Source organism: Lates calcarifer, linkage group LG6 (assembly GCF_001640805.2).
Source record: "Lates calcarifer isolate ASB-BC8 linkage group LG6, TLL_Latcal_v3, whole genome shotgun sequence".
In the NCBI taxonomy this organism is placed as follows: Eukaryota; Metazoa; Chordata; class Actinopteri; family Centropomidae; genus Lates; species Lates calcarifer.
Genome location: NC_066838.1, coordinates 13,632,727 through 13,660,240, shown reverse-complemented (window position 1 = coordinate 13,660,240; position 27,514 = coordinate 13,632,727). Strand labels below are relative to the sequence as shown.

The window sequence follows — 27,514 nt, the reverse complement described above, 5'->3', positions numbered from 1 at the left end:
TGTGCTTTTTGGCACACTGCAAAGCTTTATTTAGCCCTGAGTAAATATCTGATAGCTTTCATTCAGCTTAGTCGCTTGCACTTGAACTCTACCTTAGGGTCATGCTGTTTAGCCTCCTGAGCCAATAACTTTTCTCTCATTGCCTCCTCCTGCTTTTTCCTTTGTTCGTTTCCTTCCACTGCATCCTGTTGAGGAGAGGAAAAAAATGACCAGTGTGTGACAAGGAGCTGTAGCTCAAATAAATCCAAGTCAACACACTTGTGTGGCCCTTTAAGGACAGAGAAAACAGGTCAAAAGTCGAACATAAACAGGAAACACAGTTTGATGCACATAGCCAGTCACTGCAAATATGTTCTTTCTCCTTCTGCCTGCTCCTTTCAACCTTGCAACTGTTTATCATTTTGGAAAATATATTAAGTAACTTACTTACTGAGAGCTAGACAAGAAGATTTATATAAAGCTAACAATAACCACCTATCAGCATGTCTGAAGCTCACTTTGTTACCTTTGGACAGAGCTAGGGCTAGTTGTTTTCCCCATTTCCAATCTCCATGCTAAACTAATCATCTGCTGACTGTAGCTCCATAATAAGTGCACAGATATGACTTTAGTCTATTTGCCAGATGTCTAACTATTCATTTAAGACACACATAAACACTCAGGCAGACACCCACATACACAGAAACCCTTGTGCTCCACACATTTCCTTAAGCAGATCACATAAATCCAGTCTGAGAACAATCTCAGGAAATGTGCTGTGTGGTGGGGCAGGGCGAGGCTGTCCAGGGGTAAAAAGGGAGGAGGGAAGGATGGTAGGAGGAGGGGTGGGGTGGGGGTGAGAGGGGGCAGTCTAAATAGCACAGCTGCAGCTCTAGAGTCAGACCCAGCTGGCCTTTCCTGTTATTTGGCCTCAGACTCATAACGCCACGTCCTGTGGCACAGAGGCGGCCAAAGCTCTGCCCTGCTCTGCTCTGAGCGAGACAAACCAGGGAACTTCCAAGCTGACCAGCAGGGAAGTGAGGAGAAGATACACAGATGCTGCCTCTGCTACAGCGTCCTCACCTTGTAGGCCTTGATAAAGCGCACAAACACAGGGAAGAACACTGAGGGTGGAGTCGTCTTGGCACTCTCTCCGAAGTAGTTCACCACATTGTTGAAGGCTTCCTAGAATTGGGAAGGAGGACAGTGCCAGAGTGGGAGCAATGTTTGTAAACACTGTTGAATTAGGACTTTTTGTGTGTTAAGAGGCGAGTGAGCTGCATGTGGGACAGAGGTTTTGCTTCATGTCTACTTTCAGTTTTTCCAGTGGACACTTTGAGGTTTAGGAGGTGAGGACAGTGTTGGATACCTCAGCTGTCTTCGCGTCCTTCTGCAGCTTGTCCAGCTGTGTGTCACTGGCCTGGACGAAGCCTTTCAGGACTGAATGGTCATGGAGACTGCACTCTCTCCGGATCAGGTCCATACCTTTCCCCAGCTCTCGAACATCCAGCAGCACATTTTCCAGAGATACTTCACACAGTCAATAGAAAATGTCTTATTTAGAGACTTTTTAAATCCTTTCTTTGTACAGAAATGCCCTTATTTAAGTAAAAGCACCTGACATTTCTGTAAACATGTTGTATCTTCACGTGATTGCTTGAAGAATAACAGTTTAATGTTCGGTACAAACTCACCTGCTGCAGCTTTATCCACAAAGTGCAATTCATTGTAGAAGTTGGCCAGTTCAGGGTATTTCTCTTTCACAATGAGAGCTATGTAGTGGAGCAATGTCATTTTTCTGTCTGTAGACTTAGTGTCCAGCAGCTGTGTAACACAAGAAACAAATGGCATTGGCATTATCAACAAGCACTGCAACAATAAACTGCATGGAATATTTTTGTGTGGATTGGTATGGCAGTAAACTAAGTGCTTGAGCAAGATCTCCAAATTCTGCTGCGTATTACTCACCAGATCAAGACTCTGTAATTTGAAACCATAAACACAACCTCGCTTGCTGCTATTCATGTAGTTTCCCAGGGCTAAGATGATCTACAAGTAAACCAGAAGAATGAATGAATATCCAACACCAATGCTGCTTGATTAAAAAACAAAAAACACCAGACAAAGTCAACACTTCTCACCTCAAGCATTCTCTTCAGCTTTGGTGAGGATTTGACTGAGCCAGAAGCAGCAATGATTGCATTGAGCTGCGGCGTGAGCATGTTGACATTGTCGGCAAAGTTCCCGACAAAGGTGATGATGTTCATCCTCTGTGTGAGTCTCTCAATCTTGCTGAATAATAACATGAAACGATCCTCCTCCGCCAGCTGATCCAGCGGACGCCGCTCACGCTCGTACTGACGCAGCACCTTGACCTCCGCCTCCGTGGGCAGGAAACGCATCAGGCACTCCACAAAGTCGACAGGTAAGGCCTTGAGGTCAAACCTGAACAGACATAAACTTATATTAGTAACTTTTCTATTTTCCCTATGGTTTAAAAAAAGTATTTTAAGTTCAAGTGCATACTTCTCTATTGCTTTGCAGATCTCTTCTGTGGTCTTGTTAGCTTTTCGCAGTGTGATGGCTAAGTTCTTAGAGCGATTGGCGTCCAGCAGGGTGACTTTGTTTACCGCCTTCTGGGCTACTTTGCTCTTTGTGCAGGCAAGATCCACAACTGGGCCCTGGGCTCTGGTCTTAAACAGCTCCTCAAACCTCTCCAGATCAAGCTCCTGCAGATGAATGACAGTTTACTTATTTGTTCTAAACTTAAATTTTAAAGGCCCTGAAAACATTTCTTTAGCCTCTTACTAGCAGCAATAGGCTTCATCATGAATTTGCTGCCTAAGCTGGACCAGTTTTGGTTATTTCACATGACAGATTTTCTGCATTTTTTTTCTCTCTCTGTGGTCTTCTCACTGATTTGAAGCAGGCTGTGCTCAATTGGAAAACGGCAATGGCACATATTTCTGTGCACCAATCAGGATTTAGCAACATCTGAATCAAAATGTGATGACAGGTGGGTGGGTTGTTGCTTCTGTTGCCAGCCCTGTCAATCAAATCGATCAGACTACGCCCACACAGACCCGATGAAGCAGTTTACCTGAGCCTTTGAGTTTTTAAACTCTCCGTAAACAACATATAATTTAAACTCTGATCGTGGCCAATTTAGTCATGAGTATCTAATATTATAAAGATGCGAAAACAAGTTTTCAGAGACTTTTAACACACATCATAGCTAACTGTGAAGATAGTTTCATCCTCTTGATTTACCTCCAGCACACGTTCATCATCAATCTCATTGAAGACTGTGCCGTTGATTTGATTGGGCTTCAAGGCCGTCCAGTTAAACACAGGCAGGCGAAACTTAGTCTTGATGGGCTTCTTGATTCTGATAGCTGTGAAATATACAGATGTATCAACTTCTGCTCTACTACCTGCAGTAGAATAGAAAGTAGATTTTTATTTGTCATTTTGCATCAGCCCTCACCTGACAGACCCACACTCAGGATAACTGAGGGAGAAGCTTCTGGCAGAGGTGGAGCGAGAGGAGGTGGCGGCGGTGGGACTAGTGCACTAGGGCCTGTAATTAATGTAGAAGGCAATAATGAAATATTTTTTACAGGGGCACCAGGACAAATGTATTTATGCATTTATATTTCTGGTGTCACTTTAACAATCTTACATTATTTTTATCTGATGTGTTTTGCTATCCTCTTCATATTTTATCTATTTAATTATCAGCCTGTTTAATGTTTTATATATTTTATGCTCTATGTGTTCTGTACTGTCTTGGCCTGACAGCCCTCTAAGAGATATTTAATCTTAATGAAGCCTTTCCCTGGTTAAATAAAGTTATCATAAAGAGCTGAAAACTGGTGTAAGAGACAGTGCACATGCACACAAAGGAAACCAGCCTTGTGTTTCCCTTTCCTGTCTGGGGTACATGAACACTGCTGTGACCCATCACCTGGCTTGGCACGTTTTAACAAAAAAAGAGGAACTGAAAATAGACCTCTGCCGAGAGTCTACAGTCAAATGAAGTCAACTTTCACATATATGTGTCACCAGACATAATCACTATGAGTCACGGTCTATCCACCTGAGGCAGAGGGCAGGGGAGGGGGAGGTGGTGGTGGCGGGGGAGGCGGCGGGGGAGCTTCACTGGCTGGTGGTAAACTGGTATCTGTTCCTCCCGGTTCTGTTAACCCTGCTGCCGGACCTAGAGACAGCTGTCCAATGTCACCTAGGGGGATCCCAAGGCCACTCCCCACAACACCACCCACGCCGAGCGGCTCGATGGCGATGTCTCCATCGGGCTTTTTGTGCAAACGGATGGTGCCTTGCTGTTCAAGCTCCAGCAGCCGCCTCTCAATGTTGAAGTGCCTTTGGAAGGCGGCATCCTTCTCCTTGATCATCCTCCTCAGGGTGTTGACCTGGGTGTTGGTCGACTCGTACGTCTCCTGAACAGTCACCAGGGGGGGATAAAGAGCGCAACACAATGACTCCACAGGCAAAAGAAACATCCTGTTTCCTGCTGACCTAATTTGCTATCACAGCAATTTAGCTACAAGCATCTGAAACTGATCTTTGCTAGAACACACAGAGCAACTGAAGCATTTTTGATACAAGGCTTGCAAGCAATAACACCTCATCACGACTGCCAGCTTACCCGTATTGCTTGCAGGTCCTTATCTTTCTGAAGGAGCAGCTTCTCCAGATCGGCTACTTTCATCATTGTTTCATTCTCAACCTCCAGCAGCTTCTCCGTCACCTGGGAAAGAGAGCAACAGAGAGATGAGGGGAGGTGAATTCAAGAATTGATCCACAGCACGGGCATCTCTCCCGGCTCCACTCCCTCCTCATATACGCTGTGCATCATCAATAAGAAATCAGATATACCCAGCAGCATGACGCAGCAGGAGCATGACATAGCTTTCAGTTTTGATTTTGACCAGATTACACATATTGTAGAGGAATTCACAGGGAATTTTCACCCTCATCCTCCCCCATCATTCATGACCTCTGAGAACAGAGTTTGTTATGAAATTCCTCCAGTGATGTCAGGGCTGCCTACGACCTTTCCATGTGAAGAAGGTCTTTGCAAAGCAGCGTGGGATACAAAGGCAACTGCCCAGAGAGAATGAGCCAACACGAGAACAATATTAAGATTGTTTCACGCACTGCATTTTCCAGTCCTCTCCACCCCCTCATTATCCTGAACCACTTGTGAAATGCAAACACTGAGTAGATTTCTAATTACAAGTAGAAAAAGCCAAGTTAAGTACATAGCTGGTGAACCACAACAATCTCATAAATGGGCCCGGAGAGCAGTGTTGGTGGTCCAGACTGGGCGGTGCACTTACATGGGACAGGTGCTCTTCCAGTTCCTCCACCTTCTCCAGCGCTGCATTCTTGGTCTCTGCATCCTCCAGCAGACCACCCACGTCAAACACGTTATCCAGGTAGGCCTGGATCTGCACCGACAGCTTGTCGCTCTCCGTATGTTTACATTTCTGACACGAGGAGAGAGTGACTCAGAACTGTGTACTGCAACACTGTACTATACATTTTGCCCACGATATTGCCACCTTACCTCCAGGTAGTCATCCAGTCCGAGCTTGGTGAATTCATACTGCAGATGGACTCTGAAGTTCATGTCCTCAACTGAGTGGACCACAATGTTGATGAACTGCATGCAAGCAACCTGGACCACAGGCAAACAGATTTAGATCCAGATGTATTTAATTGGATGAATAGATATGACACACATTCACACAAGAAGAAAGCATCTACATCAAACACACAGCTCGACTTACCATGAAATCGATGTTTCCCTCCTCACTGCGAAAGTAATCCATCAGCCTCTCAAAGCGATGCTTCTCCTTACACACCTAAAATTCAAAATATGCAGTGATAAAGTGGTTTTCCTTTTGATCAGTGGTAATGATTTACAAAGGTATAAAAAAGAATGAGATATGATATCATAATTTCAGATGAAAGGTGGGAAGAAATATTCGAAAACCAGGTAGATAATAGTGAAAATCTCACCATGGAGAGCAACTGGGCTGAATGTCAAAATATAATTATTAATCCAGCTTATATTGGACATGTTGTGGCATAGTAGGAGATTTTTGCAACAAGTAACAGTATCGACAAAAAAAAGGAGTTAACATCAGTTGTGGGTAATTTTACATATGAAATGGCCACTACCTGTGCCTACAAACTGTGCCAGTACTATGTAGTTTGTACTGCACTATATTATACTAGACTACTAGTACTACTAGACTAATCATAACATTCCAGGATCAAACATAATCCATCCCAAGATCTTAGCTCTATGTAAACATTGGACAGCCTTCTCTATTTACAACAACAAGCTCTTCTTATTATCATAATTCATGGGAGGGGAAGCCAGGAAAAGATACAGACATTGGATGGATTCTTTTCAGCCAAATTCCTACACAAAAATACACTGGAGGAAGAGAGGAAAACAAACACTGCTTTCTTAATTCCTCTCATTTTTTGCAAACATTTCTGGTAATTCTAACTAGACACAGCAGGCTGGCAGTTGTGGACCTAATCTTCCATTACTGGCACAGCTGTGCTTGAATACCATAGGTGGCTTTCTTGTGAGATTTCAAAGATCTGCCACCTTGTATTAATGTATAATCTTAGAAAATACCACCACAGAAACACCATCTTGTTTTGACTAGTGGGTTGATTAGCTCTTGTGTCTCTGGGGCTTTAGACTCCAAGGTAATTGTCTTGTTCCGGTGTTTAGATGACTGTGCAGACAGAAACCGAGAGGCTAAGCAAACCTTTGTGGTCCACTGGCTCCCATCAGGGAGTTGATCCTTATCATTGTTCAAGGTTGGCTCACATCTGGTGTCGGCAATGAGACTAATAACCTCTGACAGGCCCACTGTAGGGCTTTGCTTACACCCTCAGTAGACATGAAAACTCCCAGAGCTCCTCAACTTTCATCCTTCTACACTGGCCCTTTATGCCTTACTGCACACCAGTGATGTGGGAAATAATGGCAATTCAATTAATGTAAGTTAGATTTTTTTTAGCACATTCAATCCTCACAGGGCTAGCAATTAATTACCACTGAATTATAAACAGTGCAACCTGATGATAATGTTTCAAATTTCATTTTAAAGTAGCTTTGGGCACCTCTTTGAAGTTGTCAAATGCTGAAAGGATGATCTCATGACCTCCTCGGACTAGACAGACGGCAGCCAGCAGCTCAAGGACTAAAGCTTTCGTCCTAGAAGTACAGGAGACATTCATCATCAACATAGCTGGGTAAATTTCAACTGCAAAAAATAATTCTCAGATTAACAGAGAAAGCAGAATTTCTGTATCATTTATCAGAATGTAGGTCTGTGTGCAGGCAATTCTCAAAACTCATGCTAATTCATCAAGTTACAGGGGCTAAGATAAATAATCCATATATATGTCTGAAGTAAGGGCAGGTCTTTATTGCTTTCTAAGTGTTTACCCTCCCAGACTTCATTATGAAGTGATCAGCCCCAGTGGTTTACCACTAATCTCCCTTTAGTAAACATTCCTTTAACAGCCTGTACATGCGCCTCTGAACCCCGACTTCAGAGAGAAGCCAAACCCCATGGAGAATGGGAAGCATATCATATTAACTGGCTGCAGGGTTTCCCCCATTGTTTGACCCAGCCCTTTGGAGACAGGGGGGGGCCTCAGTTCTTACCGTGAGTTCTTATTGTTCAAGCTGAGAGCAATTTCATTGACTGCATGTGCGTGAGACATGACCATATTGAAGCCATACTGCAAAAAGAAGATGGGGAGAGAGAAAGAGAGAAAGAGAGAGAGAGAGAGAGAACAGGATGTGGTTAGAAAAACCTGGGTATATATACACAGCACTTGTCTACACAGGAAACACATAATCCTCACATTTCTGACAGTGCGGCATTATCTATGTCAGACTGTGTGTGAGCCTCTATATTACTCTTCCCTTCAAGTGGCGTGTTGGTGTTTGTTACCTGGTAGTTCATGATCGCTCTCAAGCACATGATGCACACATGCACATCATCTTTTTGGCTCACGAGGCGGGAGTTTTTGATGGTTTTGCTGTTCGAGACAGAGCCGTAGCTGCAACAGATGGCAGGAGTTAATATCTGCTAGACATTCAGTAATCAAACTCTGTTTCTTACTCTTGATTTGTTATTAACCGCAGCTTGTTTCATTTACGTCTGAAGTTTATTTGCTATTCATGTGACTCTTGTTTTAAGTGTGTCACAGAGAGAGAAACAGAGAGAGAAAATTACAGAGAAGGAGGCCTGACAGAAAAAACTTAGATGGCTTTTGAGGTTACAGATGCATTCTGGGAGGCTGGTTTCCTTGTTGCTGTCAACAGACCGAGCTCTATGCACACAGAGCTATTATGTAACTGTATTGCATGGTCATCATGTGCCTATAATATTACTTCTCGTGCAGTTTATAAATGGATTTTACAGTGCTCATGATCTGGCATTTTTTTAAATATACAACTTTTTCAAAAGGAATACTACATGATACATAAGTTACTAATACTAATACTAATACAGATTCAGTGTTACTCTACTTCTAAATGTTATAAAGCCTGAAATCTGTTCTTGTGGACTATTTCTTTCTGTACACACTAATAATGCTTAGTTTCATCCAATGTCTCTTTGTCCTCTGTCAGTGTGTAGCTCAGTGATGAAGAAGAGAATCACAACTGTCCAAAATGTGCTGCTGCTCACAGCTGGCTCTCATCTGAAGGCAGCGCAGACGCACATCTGGACAGATGAGGGAGGACGATGAACAAGGTGAGACATGTAGTGCAAAAGGTCAGAGACCTCCACTTTCTATCTCTGATACAGGTCATCATCTGATTGAGTTTGTGCAGAGTCTTAAGGTCAAGAGAGAGGTCAGCAGACCAGTGCCTTATCAACCATTCCAGGCATTTTACCAAAACAAAACAGCACCAGGACATCTGATTTGCATGCCAATACATGTTTATAGCATTCAAGGTTAGCAGAGCAAGGCAATAACAGGGACAGGTAACGGCGGGGAAGCTAGCTTAGCAATACGTACCGGAGAACAGACTGGCGGGCAGAGCGCACCAGTGTGTTGCAGAATGGTTGGGTGCTGGTGTGGTGCAGATCCTCTATGGACCTGCTCCAAGATTTAGCCTTGTCCAAGAAGCCATCCTCCCCATTCTCCAGCCCCTCAAAATCCAACCTGGGCCACATACAGACAGACAGACAGACAAGCCAACACAGAGGCACAGGGGTGTAGATGAGAGGCACGAGGGAGGTTAGGTTAGCGAGGCAGCCTGGTAGAGAGCCAGGGGTTATCACAAGAACTGTCGTCAAGCTGCACGATAAAGCTCAGCACAGAGATTCTGACCCATTCAGGCAAGGTATAGCTCAAGACTACACCACATACAGCATCTGTCCAGAGACACATTCAGTTTGCCAAGTATGCAACAAGGCATACAAACAAATCTGAAGAACGCAATGTGCCAAGAGCACATTTTAGATGCACAAGCGTTTTTTTACAGGCTCTACAGGACAACAATGTGTTAACTCCACAGCTGGATTCACTGCCCAACCCAGTTCCTTAGGAAAGGTTTTGGCTACAGTCAGGAGGTGCGTGTGTGTGCATAAAGTGTACTTGTGCAAAAGTACTCACATGACAGCACACTGGGCAAAGGAGAGGTACTCCACCAGGACATCAAGACCTCTGTTTTCATCATTGAGGAACTCCCTGACCCACCTGTGACGCATGGGAACAGAGAAGGGTTAGCAGGGCACCAAATCAGGAACACACCCTTATCCTTTAGGACTGGATTTTACCTATTAATGGAGAAAATCAGAGCAACTAAGAGACAAACAGAGTGAAAAAACTGGATTGATGTGATTTCTATAGAACTGATTTTTATAGGACTTTTTCATACTTGACTTAATCTGGTTTATAATAACTCAGGTTTTGGTGATCCTTCCTACATAGGTTCTGAATAAATTCCTAGTTCAAACAGACTTATATGGAAAAGAAAAAATATTACCCAGGCCAACCATTCATTCAACTTTGGCCCTCTGAACTTACCATTGGGCATTATTATAGACATTTAATGTGCATTCACATTCAGTTTTACCTTGAAAAAAAAAACAGTAGCTTTGATAATCTACCTGAACTTTCAGCTTGTTTACAACCTGTCTGATTCTACACAGACTGTGGTAGCAATGTCAGTTTGTTCACTGATCTCAGCAGTTACTTTGATAAGTATAATGTTATCACAACTGACAGGGATTATGTCCAAAACTGCAAAAATAAAGTCCAAGTTGTTATAAACCAGATTCATCCTTTAAGGCCACTCTGAAGGGGGTCTCCCCTCCCATGACTAAAAGAAAATGGCAAGAATGCAATGGAAAGAGAACTAGAGCAAGGCTTCAGATTTCCTCCCCATTTGACTCCAGCTTTCTGGAGAGAGAAACAACTCCAAACAAAGAAATTCCCATTGTGATGAGAGAAAGAATGTGGAGGGCAGAAGGCTCAAGGAGCTGGGCTCAGGTCGAACCTCTGACAGCCAACAGTATTCGGTCTGCCTCCCCCACAGACCCCCTTTACCTTCTCCCCACTTCTTGAGGGAACTCCGGGGGGGGGGGGTAAAAGGTTCTTAAAATAGTCTGTGTGCTGGTTATGATGACAGACTGCTAGCCAGCCAATGGCAGGAAAGCAATCAAGGGTCTTAAAGTAGCGGAGAGGGAAGGAGGGAGGGGAGAAGGGAAGAGAGGTGAGCAGAGGAACAGAGGAAAGCAAACAAAGCAGTAAGATTGTGTGCAGGAGGGAAGGAGAGGAAGGGGTGGACAAGGAGGCGGGTTTGATCATCAGTTTCCTGTCTAACACCCCTCCTCCTCCTCCCCCCATGCCTCTGACCCCTCACTCCTTCCTCTCTCTTGCCCCTTTCTCCCTCCCTCTACTCATCTCCAACCAGTTGCTATTTCAGATTTTCTTGGCAATCTCAGGAATAACACATCAGAAAGGGCCCGGGATTCAGACACACACAATAAACCAGCATCTGTTACACTTAATCCCACCCACAAAAGTCCTCTGAAAATAGCTCTCCTTTTTTCTTTGCCTGTGAGTCTTTCTGGGAAATGCATTGAAACAGACCTTTATTGATGAAGCCTAATAAAATATGGGTTATTCTTGGAGCTCAGTGAATGCTATGGAAAATCAAAGCCTTTTTACAGGCTCCTTTTTGGTTTGGTAATTCTGTGGCAAGTCACTGCAGCACATTTTTATGTGAAGTCTGTGTGACTTTCACATAAAAATGCGTGAAATCAGATTATAAAGCAAAAATTCATGTCTGCAACACTGAAGACAAAAGCTCCGGAGGTTTAATGTTACATCCACATATTCTGTGGGTGTACGGTGAACTGTATAGTATTGAATTCTGTGGCATAATATGAGTTATACAAAAGGCTATTTGCTTTAGTATGTGACAAATGTGTAAACATAAATGTATCCTTGTGTGTGTGTTTTTGTGCTTTTCACTGGGTTCAGCAATGGTCAGCCAGGCTTCCTGTCCCTCTGGCATACACAACAAAGCTTCCTGCTCAACACTATGGGGGAGTGGACAAGGCAGCACAATGGCTACCATCTGGGCATTATGAGGACCAGCTCTATGAAGTGGAGCTGCAGAGCTTGGCAAGTTAGAACAATGGGGGGAGATCAGGGCACCAGAGAGAGCTCTGAGTCCCTGCAGCAGCAAGAGCACAGAAAGGACTATTCTTTATGGGAGAAAACAATAACATGGTTTCCTTAAGCTTTGTGCACCAATGATGTGTGTAATTTGCCAGAAAAATGGTTGACAAGAACTGATTACCCAATGTGGTTTGTCCTCAGCGATATTTCCAGCTCCCTTAAGACTTTCGTAGATTCCTGCACCCGCCTGCGAAACTTCTGCAAGACACAATGAAAGGAGAGAGTTTTGCTGCAGATTTATCATTGTCCAAGCGTCACCTAATGAGCAGTGAAAGTTGGCAGATTCACTTAAACAGACTTTGATGTGTAAAATCTGCATGAGTTCCCCTTCCCACCTTGCGTGTGACTCCAGGGTCTAAGTATCCTCGTAGCTTCTGGATGTAGGTGTGAGGCGGATTCTTCACTTGAAACCTCTCCTGAAGACACACAACAGTGTGAGCATAGTAATGCGTGTTTGTTGAAGTCACCGTGTTGGTGTAGAGTGGGTTATTAGGGCAGGTGTGTGTACAATCACACCGCAGGTTTAGCAATTTTTGAGTTCATGAACGTACCTGGTCGCAGATCAGGTCCCATTTCTTCTCATTGTCATACTGTCGGAGGAGCCGGGCTTTGTCTGGAGGCAGGTTCATAGAATTCTAAAAATATAAAACATCATCAGTTTCATTCATAACCACATATTTCCTTTTTCAGTTTATTTGATTATTTGAGAATAGCTCTGCGTCAGTCATGTGTCAGTGGGATTTTAGAGACATCTGGCGCCAACAGCAGAGCACAGGATGAAAATTTTGGGGACTTACACCATGACCTCACTTCCTGTGTTGACTTTCAGCATCCTGCTGCAGGAGATGGCCCGCATCTCCTCTGCACTCTCGAGTCTCAGTCTTGTTCAGGCAACACGTTGCTTTTAACCACAACAAGTCACCATCAGAGTATGGGCCTATTACAAGACCTGTCTTCTAATCCAGCAATAAAATCACTTAAGCATCCTGAGGCAGCCAGTTTACTGTGGTTCAAATTAAATCCTAAATGCTCTAATTTGTGTTTAGAGACCAACCCTCTTCAGTGTTTTATGTCCTTGTGACCACTGTGAAAAAATAACACAAACTCTGTGACACAAGCTTTTGACTAATTACTTCCTTGGCAGAGCCAAGAGCCTGTAAACAGGGGCTGACATGGAAATCTTAAAAATGAGGAAGCACAACAATATGAGGGAGCTCACCAGCCCCTGAAACTGATCGCCTCAGCGTTTCTCTTTGAAGGGACATGAGGGATTGTTTGCACTGGGAACCCTCATTTACACCCGTATCAACAGTACCCCATAAGCCCGGCCACAAACGGCCTGTCAGCTTGACTTTTAACCTGTAGCTATAACTCAGCCTACCATCTAAAACCCAGGCACCCTGCCCCGTTAACTCGTCCCAGGCCAGACACGATGTTCACACTGTTATTTTGCCACTGGCGGAGTGTTTGATAGATGGAAAATAACACATACTTGTTCCTATGACAACCACTCAGTGACTGGTGGAATATCACATGTGAGTATTTTAAAATTAGTTTTCCACATTGGGACCACATTGCTCACTCATGAATCATGCTGTGATGGATGTAAAGGCACAGCGAGTCACACACTGTATATTTTATGGAGCTGACTAACAAGTTCACATTAAATAGCATATTTGTGGGAGCCCTAATTACAAAATGTACTCAAAAACAAATGCAGCAACCTTAAACTGCCATTGGATCCTACAGTAAAGCCCTTTAAAAACCGTTTAAGAAATACAAAAATAAAATGCCTGACAAATCTTTAACAGGCTATAACTGCACTGGAAATCAGTGCCAAGATTGCCAAGATGTTACAGTACATATGGGGCCTTTGATTTAACCTGCTTTATGAATCCCACGCAGGAGAAGCAATGAAGAGAGACGCAGCGTGCATACCAGATGTCCAGAATTACAGGAGGAATGTGTCTTGTTTATAGTAGTAATTTATAGTAGTAAATTTTCTCTCTTGTCTGACCCCTGAGCTGCTCTCTCCTCCTCTGTCTGTCCCCAGAGAGATTTTACCTACAACGCAGTCTTTAGGAAGGTCGTACTAGGAAGCGAAGAGTAGCATTTGCCATCTGTATCCAGCTCTAATAAATTATCTGTCTTAGTATTTTTAACAACAGAGGCAGGACACTGCCCACAGTTTTTAGTTTTAAAAAACAGTTCATCATAAAAAACTATGATATTTAAAAATCACCAATTCAAAGAGCTGTCACTTATTAGTTACAGTATATGGATTAAAATGAAACATTTACTGGCTCCAGCCTCTCAGTTTTGTGTAATGATTTCCTTTGTTGTATTTCATTGGACAGTGAATATCTTCATGTTTTGGACGTTGGGCTCTGGAAAACCATGACTGGAATTAATCATTATTTTCTGACATTTTATTAATAAAACAACTAATCAACTACTCTAATAATCTGAAGCATAATGAAAATAATAAGTGAGTTACCAGCCCTGATTTACTGTATCTGAGACTAAAAGGTTGGACCTGAGTCCACCTAAGTTTAAGTGAATTGATGCTTGTTAATGCTGTATTGTTAATTAAGTAATGAATTAGAAGCATTAAAGTGGATACTTTTAACACACTCCAGATTATGTTCCATAGGCTTGATTTTGGCCACAAAACCAAATCTGAATGATGAATGAAAAAACAAGCCCAGATATCTGCTCCAGCATCTGTCCAGGCCCAAAGCCTAGTTCCCTTTGTTTTCTTGGTCAGTCATGCATACAAAATTAGACCTGTGGAGCAAACAGGCAAAGAGCAAGGTCCCCTTTTGTAGTAATTTGATTCTGAACTACTGGAAAACATGCCGACCAGACACACACACACACATACACACACAAAAACAGATGTTCATCCATTTAGTAAAAACAAAGGAGCAAAATAAAGTCAAAACCTGCCCATTGTTATTGGATTTTAAAATTATTTCAGTTACAAAAATATTCATTAGAAGTGAAGAACTGTATTGAATTTCAATGATGATCAGTAAATACACAAGGAACTCTCTCCCTGCCTCATAGAGGACATATTCATATTCTTCATAAGCAATGAACACACACTGAAGACTTTGATGTTTAACAACGTTCTGCTCCTCGTCAGTTACAGCCTCAGGTACTGTAAACAAATACAGGCGGGACTGTGTCCAGATGTGTGAGGAGCTACAACTGTTTTTAAAAAAAAAGTATAAAAGCTACTGCTCAAATGAACATGGGGATATAGAGAAGAGGCTTATCCTGCGACGAGGCAAAAGCTGAGGGGATGTTTCCTTTCTGACTAGATTTGGGTAATTTGAGCCAAGTAACCCAATTTAGCTAATTTCATTTCACTTTCTCCCACAGTGATACCATCTTGCGCTTCCTGTGTTTATAAGAAGCTAAAAGAAGTCGTTGGACGGAGGCGAGGGGCCTATGGCTCTTTTGGATGCACTGGCCCATTTTAGGGATGAAATACTACAGAAATACCAAAAATGTTTGTTGCTTGTTATGGTGCCATGTTGCCCACATACTCTCTCCTCCAGCAAGGCCTTTCGTGTTTGACCTGAGACTGGTTTGACAAAGGATTCAATGTGGAGCTTTGTTTTGATTTGGTGCTGTGCCATTCCCATCCTTTGACATTTGAGCTATTTTTTTTTTCCTCATAGAAAATGCCCAACAATGGCTGGTGGGCAGGGTCAGTGTTTGCCCCCTGGTGCTATGTGGAGCAAAATCCATCTAAAACACAACACCAGTACACTGCACAACCAGATGAACTGGTTCTCTGATCACCACTATCTCTCTGATCATTAGGCCCCCATTGTGGGCCAGGAAAAGAGAATGAGTTACTAAACAGGGCCACTAAGGAGACAGAATGAAAACTCCAGTGTATTAAAGTCAAATTTACAGACATTTACAGAAAAGAAGTAAGAAAAAAAACTGCCTGAAGTGTCTAAGGGTATGATGGAAGAAAGAATATTGGAGAAGATAAGTAAATAGTCAAATGACAGAAAATGTATCAAAGTTAAGTTTGATTCAGTGATATATGGTTCACAAAATACATAGCTGGTTTCAGTCATTTGGATTCAATCTCTCAAATGTGAGAATTTTTAGCCTTTCTTTGTTTTATATTATTATAAACTGAATACATTTAGGTTTTGGACAAAACAAGAACTATTACTACTACTACTACTATTAAAAGACTAGTCAAAAAGATGAATGGCAGATTAACAGTCATATTGTTTGCGGTTCTAGGATAAGTAACTAACCTAAATAACCTGAAAAAGAGAATATTTATAGTATTATGACCAAACAAAGTATAGAAACACAAAGTGAGACGAGAGAGAGGGATGTTGTAGAGCAGTACAGGCTAACTGAGAGGGTATAAACTCTAAAACAGAGGGACATTTGAGCCATCGACAAAGGAAGACTAAGGTTTTAAAGACTCAACAGTTAAAGTAGTTGACGGGGTCAGGTTGCCTGGTTAAGGAGGCATGGAGAGTCCAGGAGAGTCATCAGGGACTCAGCAGAGCGCTCAAGTCACGCACAGCCCCCCACGACCGAGGTGGTGGGGGTGCTGGAGAGCCCATGGTCACTTCAGACTTCAGAGTCAACAGGGCAACTCCATCTGCCCTCCGCTGGACGGCTTCCTAATCCGAACTGATTTACAATTAGCCTTGAGTTAAGTTTATGACCTGCAGCTCCAGCCAGAGGCTCCCAGAGAGACAAATGGAAAAGAGTGACAGGATGTTTCCTCCCTGATCTTTCTCACAGCTTCACACTTTCAGTCAGGATGAGATATAACACCAAGTACTCTGCCTGCAGAATCCCCTCAGCCTATTTGTTTTTGTTGAGGACACAGCATTGCCAAATTTACTCCCTAAATTGCTACCAGGCATTCAACAGAAGTTCAGGGATTTTATACTGTATTGTTTGAAAATGAATGTGCACCATGCTGGATCTGGCTTCTATGAATGTATAGACAACATGCAACATAGTTGTATGCATGATATAATAAAAAAAAAGGCAATGTGCCTTGTCTCATCCCATGTAAATCTAATATTCAGACTGAAATACCATAAAAGTGGCCGACTAAGCAAATGATTCTCTCTTTTGTGCTGTATCTGTGGGTTGGAAGCAGCGTCTGTGTTTTTTTATCTACTGTGATAGGTTTACACAGGCCAGACTAGTTGTCATCAGCACAGAGGGAAAGGAGTGGGCGGCTAAAGAGCTAACCGTGCTGGACAGAGCCTGTGGCAGTTCAGACACGGAGGCTCAGACAGGTCCTCTTTACCCCCCAAACAAGTCTGCTTGTTGAGAGTCTGCTCATCAGGGTGGGGTCCAGGAAAAGAGGATTCGGCTCGACTCGAATGGAAGCTGTCCCGCCAACGTAATCATGGGTCACAGCCGCACACAACAGTGTGCCAAGCTTGGAACGCACATTCAAAACAAAGGCAGGGTTAGTTGTTTGTTCACTGACAGAACATCTTGTGCACATTGACAATTCAAGGTGCCTCACATAAACAAAAATCAATGATAAAAACCTACAGTGAAAGCAGAAAAATCGGAAACTTTACGGAATAGTTTCACATTTTGGGAAATGTGTATTTGCTGTGTTGCCTGGACAACTGTCCTTACAACCTTCTCACTGAACTCAAGAAGGCAAATAAGAATGTTGAACTATTCTTTTAAAACCAAGAAAAACTGAATTGTTGTTGTCCAAATTCATCAATTGATTTGTGGACAAGTAAAATAATTTCAGTATCAATACTTTGACCTTTCAGTGGTTGGTTTAGAGACTTGAGAATTATTGTAATCTTTTTTGTTTTGGTTGGGATTTAGCAGCTTAAGTCTGAAAAGAAACAGTTGGTGAAAATAAAAGCATGGATCAACTTTTTCCAGATCCTGTTTGGACATTAATCCTGTGACTCTTGCTACACATTTCAGAGGATAAAAGGTTGACGTTGCCATAACTCATCTGATGTGGCTGCTACAATTTAGATCTGAGTCCAAAATAACGCTGAGATATCTGCCAAACTGGCAACCAGAATGTGTACAGTGTAAATGTTATCATTAAAAATCTCAGGGAAAAACTGTTGTGCGTCTCCTCTTTTTTCTTAAAGTGAAGCAAGATATTCTGTTTCAGCTACATATGAAAAAGCAATACATTTCGGAAAAGACTACAGTGATCTGGTAACAAAGGAAAATACCAAACTAGCCAATGAAGGGGAAGATAAGACCCATGGCTCTTTAACAAAGGGTAGCGTCTGAAGAGGGTAGAAAAAGCCAGACCACTGATCCCTGTCAGGAAGTGGAGCCAATAAGGAGGCAAAGAAAACACCATGAATATGGGACCTGGCATGAGTATGTTTTCTTTAAGCATATTAACTGAGCATATTTTAGAAGGGAGGGTGATGCACCACCAGTCCCCATACTATACCAGGGGTGGCTGGATATAGTTCAAAATAAATGTCTCCTTCAGATAAAAAAAAAAGAGAAGAGAAATAAATAACTGCCCTCACAAACGCTCAGAAAGACAGGAAGTGTAAATACAGAGCAGACTTGTGGGCATCTCTCTGTTGAACCGCACGTCACATACACTTACAGTAGAGTATGAGTACATGAGGTGGGGCTCATCAAGCAGGATGACCTGATCGGATGATATCATTCATCAACGTAAGCATGAATCTGACTGTGATGGCTTCTAAACATTTCACGCTTTTTATTAATGAATGTGGTTGACAGTGCTATTGTTAGGATTCCTCCTTTTCCTTGGTATTGGAACACAATGATAGGAGACAGGATGAGAGGCTCAGCTGTTGTCGTCACGGGGCTGTAGGGACTTCCTGAACTCTTCAGGAAATCAAAAACTGCCCTGAGTAATGTTAGGTTTGTTCCAAAGCTGTTATGTGTAACGTGAGCATGTGAGCGTGTGTGTGCGTGCGTGTGTATTTGCACATCCACTTCTACCATGTGTTTATGTATGTGCAAATGAATGAATGAATGAATGAATACGTGTTTTTCCAGCTCCAAGGTAAACCTTGCTGAATTGAAAGCGACAGAGCGAAGTGTGAGAAAACACTGCCCCCCTTTCTCTGAGCAGACATTCGATCACCCTATCGCTCTTTTGTGAGGTAACCCGAACCAGGCAATCACAACAAAGCATGGGTCCTGCACAAAGATGCTGGAAGACCGGGAGGTAGACGCTATACCAGCCCTCCCAAAGAAGAGAGATTGAGGGTGGGAGGGGCAGAGAGCAGAGGGTAGAAGATGTTTTTCTAAAAGGCGGAGAAGTGAAGTCTTCAGTATCCCTCCCTGTCCACTCCTCCTCATGCTGGTCCTTGTTTACAAAGCAAATATAAACAGGCTCAGTTAGGAGCTTGTTTATTAAGATATTAACATAACAGGTAAGGGCATGCGCCTCATTTGTATGCAAACGTGGTGTCAGTGGGGAAACCACATTCTTGACATGTGAAGCCATAAGCATGTGGTAAGTTAAGGAAGTTGATCTACATATTTGAGAAGGTGGAACCAGAGGATGTTTGGCATTTTTGCTTAATAAATGAATAAACAAGTCATCAATTATTAGAATTGCTGTTGATTTATTTTCGATTGTTTGGTGAATCAACAAATCATTTGAGCATTACCATAGATAAGAGCAAACAAATGGTTGAAACTCAAAGCCATTCTAATGGCTGAAACTTTCTCTAAGTGGTGTTACAGCTCAAATCCCCATTAAATCAGGAGTTAACGGAAGTTAACTCCTGATTAAACCACACCAGTTTCCAGCTGTGGTGTGAGGTTTTCAGCCTCCTGCCCTCATGCTAGCCCACTACCTTCCCTTCTCCAGCCTGAATGCACTCTGAAGCCTCCTCCTTCTCCCATGAACTTACATCTTCTAGTCTGTGACCTCTGAGTTACTTTGTTGAGAGAAATAACTTTCCCTCCAGCCCCTTCTTTACAACACACAACCAAATGGACATTCCACGGCCGCTCGAAGCAACAGGAAGTTGGTGAAATGCCATTTTCGGTTGATAAATCAAGAACCACTTCCTACAACCCACTTGCAAATACTTTTATTCACTCAGTGACAAAGCGGTGATTGACAGCAGTGATAGCTGGGTTCAAGCTAGAGACCATTATCATCACAGAGTTCTTTGAAGTCTAACTAATGACCCCAGCGTGAGATAAAGATGAAAATGTCCTGGGCTCAAGGTCCTTCTGAAGCCAGATGTTCCTCAAGCTTCAAAACTGAGCGAACTTGAATTCCACACTTGTTTACATGAGCTTATCTAGCAAGTTTTTCAAGCATGTGTCAAAACAACAGTGATGTAAAACTATTTCAGCAATTCCACCTAACAATGTTGTCCAATTTATTCCTTTTTTGAACACACTGTATCTAGGAAATGTAGACACAAACAATGATATAAGTGACATCAGGACTGAGTTATAAATACACACAACAATTGGTCATGAATCGTAGGTGTTCGTTCATTCCTGTGCGGCGGACATCCTGTTTGTCCTTCTCTGTGCGTCCGCACATGGGCTCAGGGAAGCCCCAGCCAACAGACGATATGCACAGGGAATGTCAGGAATGCAGGTACATGAATGCCTCAATAACTCATGCCGGCCGGGCCTTTTGACACACTGCCCAGTTAAAAAGATGAAGGTCGGCCAGAAAGAAAGGGCAACAAATCAGAGCCTGAGCTGCGCAGAAATAAAAGTTGTGAATCAAATGAACTTTCCAAGGATTTATCGCCTTGGAGGAGGTTTGTGTTGGAAGGAGAGGTGGGGATCATAAAATAAAGAAGAACAAAAACCAAAACCAAAGGAAAGTCAAGACATGCAAAATTCACATGCATCACGTCAACAGTCACAAGTCTTTAAAAAATTCCCCTTTGTTTCACAATATGACCTCATTCAGTTGAAGTGTTGTCAGTGTGAAAAGGCAGTAAAAGCTTTGAGAAATGAGGAATGACAACATAAAGAAAGACTACTGTATGTCATTTCAGGAAGGGCTGGGGAAATTACATTACATCACTACTGTATGAGAGAAGTAGCATCAAGGATAGTAGCATAATACACAGGCTCTCAAAATGAGCTTACAGCGGTTCCTCTAAGCATCCATGTAAAAAGAGTGTAGAGGCACAAAAGGCACCAGGGGATGAGGCCCCCTTTCTAAAACAACACCGACTGACAGAGTCCCCATTGTATTGAGGAGGAAACTGCTTCTCCAACTTACAGCCATGGTGCAGCTGCATTAGAGGAGCATGCAAACCCCCACTGACACGCACAAATGCACACACACATGCACATACCAAAAAACACTTACATATGCATATAAATGGCAAACACATGCAGTTTCTGAGCAAAGATGAAGAAATCCAGATCCAAACATTATGTCTTACTAGTTGCTGTAGTCTGAGGAGTCAAAAAAGAGCGAATCTATCCCTAAAAAAGAATCTTGAAAGGTAAACAAATACCACTTACACTTTAGCTTTACAGGGCTGTCTGACTCAAAGAAACATTTTGGCATTTTGGAAATACACCTATTTACTTGCTGAGATTTCCATGAAAAGATCAATACCACTCTCATACTTAATGGCTGAGCATGAAGCTACAGCCAGCAACTGGTTAGCTCAGCTTAGCACAAATACTAGAAACAGTATTTAGAAACAGAGGTAAACAGGTAGCCTGGCCCTGTCAAACCACAAACTATCAATTTTACACTTTGGTTTCTGTGTGGATTAAACAAATGAGAAATATTGTTTTCATTAGTGTGCTTAAGGTGATGGTGGGCAGATGTTTTAACTTTTTACACAGCCAGACTAGCTGTTTCAGTTTCCAGAATTTCTGCTGAGCTAAGATAATCAGATGCTGTCTGTAGCTTCATATTTCCAGTACAGACATAAGAGTGACATCGATCTTCTAACTCTAGGAATGAGAGCAAATAAAAATACTTTCCAAGATGTTTAACTATTTCTTTTTAATAAAACCAACCACTCAGGTGGATCTCATGAAGAAATCTCAGACACAATCTATGTTGAATGCGGACTGTTAACATCTGCTCAGTCATGGTCTTTAACTTGACCTTTGCTTTCCAAAATAACTGCAAGGAGAGAGGTAGAGAAGCAGTAAAACTCGCCATAAAGCCTGGCCCAGATTGGGGGAATTGTAGCCTGAGGGTATAGAGAGCCAGGTGGACAGCCTTGTGCTGAACCCCCCCCCCCCCCCCAAGCCTCCACTGCTGTTCTAAAACCAAGTTAACTGTGTGCACTCAACTCCCATAATCCCCCTCTTCCTGGGACGCGGTGGTGGGTGGCTGAGCCAGATGTACACAGCTCTGCCAACTCGAGTGACGTAACAAACACATTTTCTCTTTTTAGAAAAGAGGAACGGCGACGATGATGTGTGTGAGAAAGGGAGTGGTAGACATATTAGGCACATAAATAAACTGAAACCGCCATTAAACAAATAAAAATGATTTAGGTTTTATGTCTAATAAACACATTGCACAGCTTGACTCCATTAGTTCCACTTGAGTGGCATCTATCAGACATGGCAGCTTTCTTTAGACTTCAGCCATCAAGAAACAGTGATGTCAGACAGGGCGCTGGAGTCACATTGTCAGCATGTCTGATTTTACTAACACTGACTAAATGCTAACTTCTGTAGTTTTCCCAACATTTGGTGCAATGGTGAGACTTCCTTCTTGAACAATCAAACCTCAAAAGAAAAGCTGCGACAGCACATCTACGCATGATGCAACTTGATGTCAAGAGTATAAAAGATGTGGGGAGAGTTGAGCAGAGTCAGACAAATCAGTTAGGATGGTTTCCAGCGCAATCAAGTGGTGAAAATAATCCCATGCTGCTCCCGTAACAGCTCTTAAATATGTGTGCGCTGTTTAAAAATGCTGGTAAAGTCATTACAACCAAGAACAGTGGCGGGCCGCCAGTTGAAAGGGAATTTTCCCTCGCTGAGTTCTCCTGTGGCCTCAGCCTAGACTAGACCGCAGGAATCCAGCAGCGGATTGGTGCACAGGCACTTTGAAAGAGGATCCCAGGCACAGACATACTTACACCTTTGAAAATGCCACTCACCCGTCTCACATCATTGGGCAGAGTCATATGGAGAAGGTTATTTTATAGGCCAGACCCACAGCGAGAGTGAATTCAGGAAATGGGAAGGTAGGAAACACTGACTGGATGAGTGAATGAGAGGTTCCACTTCCATTTGGAATCACACAAAGCCAAGAAATAAGTAAAAGTTACCAAGGACAAAGAGGGGAAAAGAGCCAGTACTATCAAGACAATACTACCAATTACCAGGACATAATTTAACAAATATGGCTTCCATGTTGTGCATCTACATTTGTCTGTCTGTGAGGTCTAGGTAGATCTATATCTCTAGCCGAACTAACAGCATGTTATGCACCGGTAGCAGCCTGCAGGAACACAGTTCTTACTGTACAGCAAACCAACCACAACCACCACTGGCTACAATGCAATTTCCTCTGTAAAATGAAGAAAGGAATATGCCAGGCAGCTGTTTCCAGCCACAAAAGACAGAGCTGAGGCTGTTTCTGACAATGCTGGACAAAAAAGACGAGAAGTGATACGATGCCTTTAGCACATGCTGCTGGGTTAGACCTGACCCAGGCATTTTATTAGCAGACTGTATGAAGTAGTCGAAGCTAACCCAGGGGTCTCGCCCCTCTTCTTAAGACCCATCTACAGTAGAGCAGGCCTGTTAAAGTCATTAGTCCAGGGATATTACTACACTGGCGAAGGCTGCTGCACCCATGACATCATTATGGGCTGCTGTCATTCCAGTGGGATGTCTGTGAGCTGTGTCTGAGAGAGAGAGAGTGAGAGAGAGAGAGAGAAAGAGAGAGAGAGAGAGAGAGAGAGAGAGAGAAAAGGGGCAGACCCACCACACAGATGCAGACACAACCATTTATACCAGCATGCCATCATGAAGCAGGAAACACAGTGGTCCAGAGGAGTGGAAATTACCCATTTCAAAATATCCATTTATGGAGAGTGTTTTATTTGTTGAGGCTGTGACAAAGCCAGTTATGTCTCTGCTTACAAATACTGAAAAAAAAATCTGCCCAGTTTAGAGAAGAAAAAAAAAAAAAACATGTGAACTCTCTCACACTATTTCTGGCCTACATGATAGTCTGGAAGGAGCACCCAGAAGTACTGTATAGCTACGGCCAGACGCCAGCGTCACGGCCTCGACTTCCTGAAGAACTCTAACCACAAAGACAGAAGCTTTTGATGTACGTTTATCTTGCAACAAGGGGCAAGCAGGGCAGAGAGAAGACCATTGTCTGATAAGAACACTAAAATATACAAGCACACTGTTCTTTCCCACAAAGTAAAGGAAATCTGGAGCTACTGTGGGGTAGGCTGGGAGGGAGGGGGTGAGATTTAGAGAGCTTGAAGACTTTTCCCAGTCAGAAACACAACTGAAAATGTTAAGTCTACTGCCTCTTGCATAGAAATCATCTGCTCTGCACGGCTGAACATAATAACAGGGACTGACGTTGTGTTTAAGGGCAAACAACTGCAGACTGCACTGGTCTCTAGGGCAGGGTGAATGTTGATATAAAATGATTTCCAGGCTTTCTTCAAGGAAAATGTGACGGCTACAAATCTTTTTTAGGCCAGTTAACCCACTAGTCATATGGGGGAAAAAAAATTACAATCGCCTACAATTTCTTGTCATTTCACTCACTTACCCAACCAGTGAGTCATCTGCGTGAGAGAGACACAACTTGAGCTGTCATAATAGCGCTTACTGTACAGTGTAGTACGGTGTATAATTGTCATAATGGCTGGGACTTAGCGCAGCAGTTAACAAGCAGGCCTTGAATGGCTTCTTGCTGTGCTAGTCTCCTCATATATGGCTGCTGATAGCTCTGGCAAGCAAATAATGGCTTCACTCCAGAAACATGGAGGGTCCACACAGTATTCAAGAATGAGACTATCTGAGTGCTGCTGTGAGGATCTCAGCTCTTTACTGCCTGATACTGTAATTAAGGTCTTAAACAGCTGAAAACCAAGGCTGGGTGTGGTTATGTTGAAATGTGGAGGTATGGAGCATAAAATAAGCACCTGTGAGAAACCCTCATGCCACTGTTTAACAAAAAATTAAATAAATAAACAGATAGGTAGTCTTTTCTCTACACAAAAAACTGTATTTTAAATGTGTCTGACTCTGCAGCATCCGAGTCTGGATTACTCAAACTGTAACAGAGCAACAAGTTGGAGTGGTGTTACTGAGGTTTCTGTTTTCTGTTTGCATGTGTGTGGAGCACGGCAGGGGGTGGACACACTATTCAAATACACAACTCAAACAAAAATCTTGTGAGTAATATTACATGAAGGATACTCTACCAGTTACATACAGACACCGTGAGGAGACCAGTGTGAAATCCTGATGTAACTATTTCCTACTGATATCATTACCTAACTATAGGCCATGTCATATGGCTCGTGACCCCCAGTGAACCCAATGACGCACTTGTGACCTCTTACTACAGGTTATGGCCTCAGTTCAGATGTGGGCAGTTACTAAGAGACTGTCAGATTACGTAACTTGGGAAATACTCGTATACTCTTTAGATCCACTTAAAAAGTAAAAGCCTCTGCTCACTGCTGAGCAACCTCTCTCTTTAATCATATGGCGAATCCTCAAATTTATCTTGGGACCCCTTAGAGGACCCCTCACCCTGCAGGTCCTGCACCACTGCTATAGCTCTATGATTTGTACACATAAGTAGCTGAATACAGTACTTGATCAAAAATATGTTTAAGTGAAAAGGCTGCAGCTGTACTTTTTTTTATTATTAATCTGACCTTTAGTTTCTTGATTATTTGAGAAATTCTTTGGTCAGAAAATAACAAAAACTGTCCACAAGTTTCTAAAGCCCAAGGTGATGACTTGAAACGTTCTGTCTGATTCCATTTACTATCACATATGCTCTTATTAGAGGAGCTGGGACCAGAAAATGTTTGGTATTTTTGCTTTAAGTATGACTTCAACGATGAATAAGGTATCCAAATAGTTGCCTATTAATGTTCTGTTTATTAGTTCATTAATGGAGATGACTGGCGGCAGCACACACCCCTTTAGTTCGTCATGAACCATGACAGCCTGACCAGAAGTGATTCTAACTCTTACTCTGCATGGCTGTTCCCAATGAAGTGAAAATGTGTAAAGTCCCCTCGTGTGATGCGCCAGTAAATGAAATGTTCCCTTGACGTGGGATGACAGAAGTCACTTGTCTGTGCTGATGGACGGTAAAAGTGGGTGTTGACTGTGTGCTCATTACTACAAAGCGCCCAGACAGCTCAGCTCCAGCCAGATGTGGAGAGTGTGAAGAGGAAAGGGGGGGGGGGGGGGCGAACTCATCGGGTGTGGGAGTTTTGGGGGAATTCAGAAAATGTTGTTTTCAGATGGTTTGGCCCTGCAGCGAGACATTTTGAAATAAACCCAGACGAAAAAGGGCTGTAATGTCAAGGATATACAGTGTAACGTCCTTTCTCTCTGTGGAACAAAACCTTCACCGCCCCCACACCTCCTCCCCTCCCCTCCCCTCACCCACCACACTCTCAACCATGCTGTGCTCAGTGTTTGCCACTTCAGCCAAACGCTGAGTTGTCTGACTTTTAGAGGAGACAAAAGAACCGCAGGAGAGGAGAGGAGAGGAGAGGGGGAACCGCAGGCAGAGAATGAGGGGCGGGACAGCACAGGTCGGTTCATTAAAAAAAAAAAAAAAGTATATATCAGCAGCTCGTAATGGACGGTAAGGACAGAGAAGTGTAAATACACACCCACTATAGAGCGCAAAAATCTGCTTGTTTTTTTTTTTTATTACAGAAACAACACCTATGTTGTTTTGATTTTGGATGGAGTATACTGTAAATTTATGAGGCTGCTAGAGTCAAAACAACAGTGGCGCAAGTTAAAACAATAACTCCATCACCACTTCAACTCATGTCAAACCACGCAGTGACAAACTGAGATCAATACAACTCACCAAAACAATGGCAAATTTCTCCTCCAGCTCGGTGGGGTCAGGCATGGGCACCTTCAGAGGCATGATGTGATGCTTCATCTCCGACTGGCCATCCACACTCTCTATATTACCCATCTTTCTCCCCCAGCAGTACTGTATCCCCTCGTCAACTGGAAACTTTGGCAATCCTTCGGCTTCTTTCAGTGATGATAATCCAAGTCAAAAAGGAAAAAGAAAAATCAAAAATAAAATCTCCCAAGTATTCCAACAATATCATCAACGGATGAATCCAAATAATCCACTTATCTCCACACCGAGATAAAAAGCTGACAGCGCAGGAGTCTCGTATCACTGTCCCAAAATGCCATTTACACGTATTCACGAGTTTAGGTTTTTACAGTGTATTCCACTGTAGTTTCCTCTTCAGAACTTATTTTCAAAAGTAACAAAAGCGCAGCTGCTTTCTCTTCCAGAGAGTAGTTTCTAATTTGCCTGGCCAATCCATTACTTACGACATATTTCCCTCCGCGACAGATAACTTTCAGACGCCGAACAGTTACTTTTAGTTGCTGCTCAACTTTCTTGGCTACGACGTGTTTCCATTCATTATTGTTGTGTGATCCTGATTAAGCTCTTTGCTGCTGCCTCCACTCAGAGGGCAGGTTTTCTTCTCCTGTCCCGCCCCCTATCTGTAGAGGGAGGGGGGGAAGGCGG

General features: G+C 42.9%; 1 protein-coding gene across 5 annotated transcripts in view; it reads right to left on the bottom strand.

Moving 5' to 3' along the window:
- fmnl3 (formin-like 3) overlaps positions 1-27,440 on the bottom strand; it is a 31,913-nt gene extending 4,473 nt beyond the window's left edge. For 4 of the 5 annotated variants that reach the window (XM_018666025.2, XM_018666024.2, XM_018666027.2 and 1 more), the window contains exons 1-23: positions 26,822-27,440; positions 12,300-12,383; positions 12,084-12,164; positions 11,870-11,946; positions 9,673-9,756; positions 9,073-9,219; positions 7,998-8,106; positions 7,706-7,782; positions 7,156-7,249; positions 5,796-5,870; positions 5,573-5,683; positions 5,343-5,492; positions 4,649-4,750; positions 4,079-4,439; positions 3,467-3,559; positions 3,250-3,374; positions 2,506-2,708; positions 2,121-2,424; positions 1,948-2,028; positions 1,674-1,803; positions 1,349-1,509; positions 1,063-1,164; positions 93-185 (exon numbers count right to left, since the gene is read on the bottom strand). In XM_018666025.2, the coding sequence (XP_018521541.1) occupies positions 93-185; positions 1,063-1,164; positions 1,349-1,509; positions 1,674-1,803; positions 1,948-2,028; positions 2,121-2,424; positions 2,506-2,708; positions 3,250-3,374; positions 3,467-3,559; positions 4,079-4,439; positions 4,649-4,750; positions 5,343-5,492; positions 5,573-5,683; positions 5,796-5,870; positions 7,156-7,249; positions 7,706-7,782; positions 7,998-8,106; positions 9,073-9,219; positions 9,673-9,756; positions 11,870-11,946; positions 12,084-12,164; positions 12,300-12,383; positions 26,822-26,935 (2,958 nt within the window). In that variant the 5' untranslated portion in view covers positions 26,936-27,440. The remainder of the gene's footprint in view (positions 1-92; positions 186-1,062; positions 1,165-1,348; positions 1,510-1,673; positions 1,804-1,947; positions 2,029-2,120; positions 2,425-2,505; positions 2,709-3,249; positions 3,375-3,466; positions 3,560-4,078; positions 4,440-4,648; positions 4,751-5,342; positions 5,493-5,572; positions 5,684-5,795; positions 5,871-7,155; positions 7,250-7,705; positions 7,783-7,997; positions 8,107-9,072; positions 9,220-9,672; positions 9,757-11,869; positions 11,947-12,083; positions 12,165-12,299; positions 12,384-26,821) is intronic. The other variant, XM_018666029.2, reaches the window with a different exon arrangement.
- Between the last annotated feature and the right edge of the window lie 74 nt (positions 27,441-27,514).